Source organism: Sardina pilchardus, chromosome 3 (assembly GCF_963854185.1).
Source record: "Sardina pilchardus chromosome 3, fSarPil1.1, whole genome shotgun sequence".
Classification (NCBI taxonomy): Eukaryota; Metazoa; Chordata; class Actinopteri; order Clupeiformes; family Clupeidae; genus Sardina; species Sardina pilchardus.
Window position 1 is genome coordinate 394,579 of NC_084996.1, and position 5,422 is coordinate 400,000.

General features: G+C 47.7%; 1 protein-coding gene across 1 annotated transcript in view; it reads left to right on the plus strand.

Annotated features, from left to right (window-relative positions):
• Positions 1-684: 684 nt before the first annotated feature.
• Positions 685-5,422, plus strand: part of get4 (guided entry of tail-anchored proteins factor 4) — an 18,376-nt gene continuing 13,638 nt past the window's right edge. The window contains exons 1-2 of the mRNA XM_062531297.1: positions 685-880; positions 3,996-4,074. Coding sequence (XP_062387281.1) covers positions 738-880; positions 3,996-4,074 — 222 coding nt within the window. The 5' untranslated portion in view covers positions 685-737. The remainder of the gene's footprint in view (positions 881-3,995; positions 4,075-5,422) is intronic.

The window sequence follows — 5,422 nt, forward strand, 5'->3', positions numbered from 1 at the left end:
TCGGGAGTGTTTGTAGGCCCTACTGTAGGTAAGCGGGACTCTCTTCGCCAAACTCAGTCACCTCTGACCAGTCTTTTACCACACTGCCCCCTGCTGGAGACTCGACTCTGTGTGGAGAGACGTTGCCCAACCTGCATCCTCCAGTCACATGTAAATCTCCAAGCCCTAGTATGTATTTGTGTTTTTTTTTTCCTTTCTTGTTTTGTTTGTTCTGAATGTTTATTGCACCTATAATATTGTACATGGATTTCGTATGTATAAGTTTGAGCCATGTGTACTGTACATGCAGAATTACTAATAAAAAAAAAATAATAAAAAAAGAAAAAAGTCACATGTAAATCATAACGCTTAAGGAATAGTAAAAGCCTTGCATTTGTAGTAGCCTACATAATCTACTTGGTGTCTTTGAGGGAGATGCATATTTATTTTCTTTTATTATCATCTTTCATCAGATGCTGCCACAACGTCGGTAGCCTACAATTAACTTTTGAGACTTAAGTAAGAACTCTATGTGCCCTTGCGAAAATATAGTTGGGTTGTACTATTCACGTTTGTGGTGTAACTAAATTAAAATGCTTTTAAAATGCATGACTTCTTGACAGTAGTACAGGAGACTAGCTTTGCTGTGTGCACGGTTGCTACGGCAAGTGGGAAGGATCATGTAACGCATTTTTTTTTTCTCACTTCAAGCCCCTCCGGCTGAATCGAGAAGCTAGTTAGCCAGGGCCGGGAGAACGATGATGTCGGAGCAGGAGGCTCTGAAGTGCAACAGCGCCAGAAACCGTGGAGGGGTACAGAGAGTTGAGGGCAAACTTCGCGCCAGCGTGGAGAGAGGGGACTATTATGAAGCTCATCAAATGTATCGGACGTTATTCTTTAGGTAAGAGTCAATCAAGATGCATATTGATTTGCGTTCAATTGCTGTTTGGGCCTTCCCTTCCAGACCTTTCTGCACCTCAACCCAACTTGCTCCTTCAACTTTGATTGGTGGGCGGCTGGTTTTGTTCCGCCTCTTTTGACAATTCTACTCTCTGTGTGGTTATTTCAGCACGTCAATCAGTTAAAGCCTCCATACACACCAACGTTACCCATGCTAGGTGCCCGATACTAGCTAAGTAATGTTCATTTTAGCGCACTGCATTAGTTCATACAATGTCCTAGCCGATAGTTCAACATACACAACGTCCTGATATATTGCAAGAGCTGTTGCTAAATCATACCGTTTTCAACTGTCACCAACAATGTCAGGGTCTGTAAATGAGTGTCTAGATGGCTAATAACGCTAAGCTAGTCATCATATGATATAGTAACTCATCGTTGAACCCCCTATATTTTTTCGACAAGCAACTGAAAGTGCATGTTCGTTAGCTAGCTGTCTGTGTTTTTGATGAGTAACTGTTTAGTGTACATTTATTTTGTGTCTCCACCTTGCTTCGCCCAGCCAGTTTGCTAGATGATGTACAGTGATGTGGGTAGGTAACCGGCTAGTTAGCGTTAGCTAGCATTACGTGTCCCGAAGTGTCAAACCCGACATGACTTGACAATTCATACTCTGGGTTTCGCGAAACAAGTTTCATAATGTTTTTTTTCCACCTACTAATGAAATCTCCTGTGTCATATTGCTAACTGCTTTCCATTGGCTTGCTGACATTAGACAGCGATATGCTCACCGGACACTTTATTAGGTACACCCTGCTAGTACTGGGTTCCTTCAGAACTAGCAAAGATTCAACACGGTGCTGAAAACATTCCTCGGACATTTCAGTCCACATTGACATGATGGCATCACTCAGTCAGTTGTAGCAGATTTGTGTTTGGCTGCGTGTCCACGAATCTCCCGTTCGTCCGCATCCCAGAGGTGTTGTTGGGTTGAGATCTGGTAGGGACCGTGGAGGCCGTTTGAGTGCAGTGAACTCGTCATCATGTTCATGAAACCAGTTTGAGACATTTCTATCTTTGTGACATGGCGAGTTATCCTGCTGTAAGTCGTAGCCATCAGAAGATGGACATAGTCAGCTACAATACTCTTGAATTTCCCCTGTTCAAGGGGAATCAGTATCTACCTACCCACCTACCCACTCAGGTAGGCTGTGGCATTTGAGCGACCAGTGCAGTGGCCGTTATTCACCCCTTGCCAGTGATGTCATAATTCTTCGCACCACAGCAAAATGGCCTAGCTGGACGGCAAGAAGTCAAGTCATAAAGTGACGTTTCAGCAAGGGGTGAATAGCATGCTAGCGCTACACACATCATGCTAGCGCTACACACATCACGCTAGCGCTACACACATCATGCTAGCACTACACACGTCACGCTAGCGCTACACACATCATGCTAGCGCCACACACATCATGTTAGCGCTACACACATCACGCTAGCGCTACACACATCACGCTAGCGCTACACACATCATGCTAGCGCTACACACATCATGCTAGCGCCACACACATCATGCTAGCGCTACACACATCACGCTAGCGCTACACACATCATGCTAGCGCTACACACATCACGCTAGCGCTACACACATCACGCTAGCGCTACACACATCACGCTAGCGCTACACACATCATGCTAGCGCCACACACATCACGCTAGCGCTACACACATCACGCTAGCGCTACACACATCACGCTAGCGCTACACACATCACGCTAGCGCTACACACATCACGCTAGCGCTACACACATCACGCCAGTGCTACACACATCATGCTAGCGCTACACACATCATGCTAGCGCTACACACGTCACGCTAGCGCTACACACATCACGCTAGCGCTACACACATCATGCCAGTGGCCTTTAAAGGACGCTCAGTTGGTACTAAGGGGCCCAACAGTGTGCAAAAGGAATATCCCCCACCACTACACCACCACCACCACCACCACCAAATCCCCCACACCACCATTACAACACCACCACCACACCACCATTACACCACCACCACACCATTACACCACCAGCACCAGTAAGCATGTGGAATGTGACCTGTATGTGTGTTGCAGGTATATGTCTGACCTGTGTGTGTGTGTGTGTCACCATATCCCCCACACCACCTCCACCACTACACCATTACACCACCACCACACCATTACACCACCACTACACCACCACCACACCATTACACCACCACCACACCACCACCACCACCACTACACCACCACCACCACACCATTACACCACCACTACATCACCACTATACCACCTCCACCACCACTACACCACCACCACCACCACCAGTAAATCCCCCACACCACCATTACACCACCACCACACCACCACCACACCACTACACCACCAGCACCAGTAAGCATGTGGAATGTGACCTGTATGTGTGTTGCAGGTATATGTCTGACCTGTGTGTGTGTGTGTGTCACCATATCCCCCACACCACCTCCACCACTACACCATTACACCACCATTACACCACCACCACCATTACACCACCACCACCACTATACCACCACCACCACTATACCACCACCATCATCACCACCACCTCCACCACTACACCATTACACCACCATTACACCACCATTACACCACACCACCACCACCACCACTATACCACCACCATCATCACCACCACCACACCATTACACCATTACACCACCATTACACCACCACTACATCACCACTATACCACCTCCACCATCACTACACCACCACCACACCACCACCACACCATCACCACCACACCATTACACCACCACCACCACCATCACCACCACCACCACCACACCACCATTACACCACCACTACACCATCACCACCGCCACCAGAATATCCCCCACATCACCACCACACCATTACACCATCACCACCACCACCACACCATTACCTGTGTGTGTGTGTTGCAGGTACATGTCACAATCGAAGCATGTGGAATGTGACCTGTGTGTGTGTTGCAGGTATATGTCTGACCTGTGTGTGTGTGTGTGTCGCAGGTATATGTCTGACCTGTGTGTGTGTGTGTGTGTGTGTGTGTTGCAGGTATATGTCACAATCTAAGCATGCGGAAGCTCGAGAGCTCATGTGTAATGGAGCGCTGCTGTTCTTCAGTCACAATCAGGTGAGTTCTGAACACACACACACACGCACACACACGCGCGCACACACACACACACACACGTTCAGATGTTTCAGATGCAGAAATAGGCAAGGGAGAAATCTGGCAATTTTTCTCTCCGATCTCCGTTTCTTGAGGTCGCCGTCTGTGTGTGTGTGTGTGTGTGTGTGTGTGTGTGTGTGTGTGCGCGTGCGCGTGCGCGTGCGCGTGTGCGTGTGCGTGTGCGTGTGCGCGCGAGATCCTGTTAGCGGTGCTGCAGGCAGATCATTTGCAGCAAGAGCACGCTGGAACTAGGCTGGTGAACCCTGCCTGACCTGCCGGCCAATTGGGATCTAGTTCCCCTGCTTCCTGCCCATTACCTTTGTGTCCAATCACAAACGAGCTCATCCAAAAGACGCATCCAGATCGTTTGTCTGATTGGTTGAAGGACTATCAAAGCTGTAAAAGTGAGTCATTTGAATGCCCATTGATCACGCCTCTTGTGCAGACTCTCCAATCTAATGTTCAGTCTTAAAAGATTGAGCTGTGGCCCCAGCCGTGGCGCGACTGGCTGGGGCACCTGCACCGCACGCCGGCGACCCGGGTTCGATTCCCGCCCCGTGGTCCTTTCCGGATCCCACCCCAGTTCTCTCTCCCTCTCGCTTCCTGTCATACTCTCTACTGTCCTGTCCAATTAAAGGCATAAAAAGCCCAAAAAAATAATCTTAAAAAAAAAAAAAAGATTGAGCTATGTATGGTGTTGGCCTGGCAACCCTCCCTTATAGTACTAAATCTCTCCCGGCAGCGGGAGCTTTGAAATGTAGCCATTTATAATATAATATAATATATATAATATACATTTGTAATATAATATAATATATATAATATACATTTGATATAAACGTGGGCTCCTTGAGAAGTGAGGGATTCCACCTGCTGTAAGCCTCTGCTTATGTTCTTTATGCCATTTTAGTCGTTAAATGTCCTTCATCAGCCACCGTAGCAACACAGATCCCCTTCCTGGCTGTGGCTGTGCAGCTGCAGTTTGGTGAGATGAGATGAGATGAGATGAGATGAGATGAGATGAGATGAGATGAGATGAGATGAGATGAGATGAGATGAGATGAGATGAGATGAGATGAGATGAGATGAGATGAGATGAGATGAGATGCAGTTTGGTGAGATGAGGTGAGATGAGATGAGATGAGATGAGATGAGATGAGATGAGATGAGATGAGCTGAGCTGCAGTTTGGTGAGATGAGGTGAGATGAGGTGAGATGAGATGAGATGAGATGAGATGAGCTGAGCTGCAGTTTGGTGAGATGAGATGAGATGAGATGAGGTGAGGTGAGATGAGGAGGTGAGATGAGG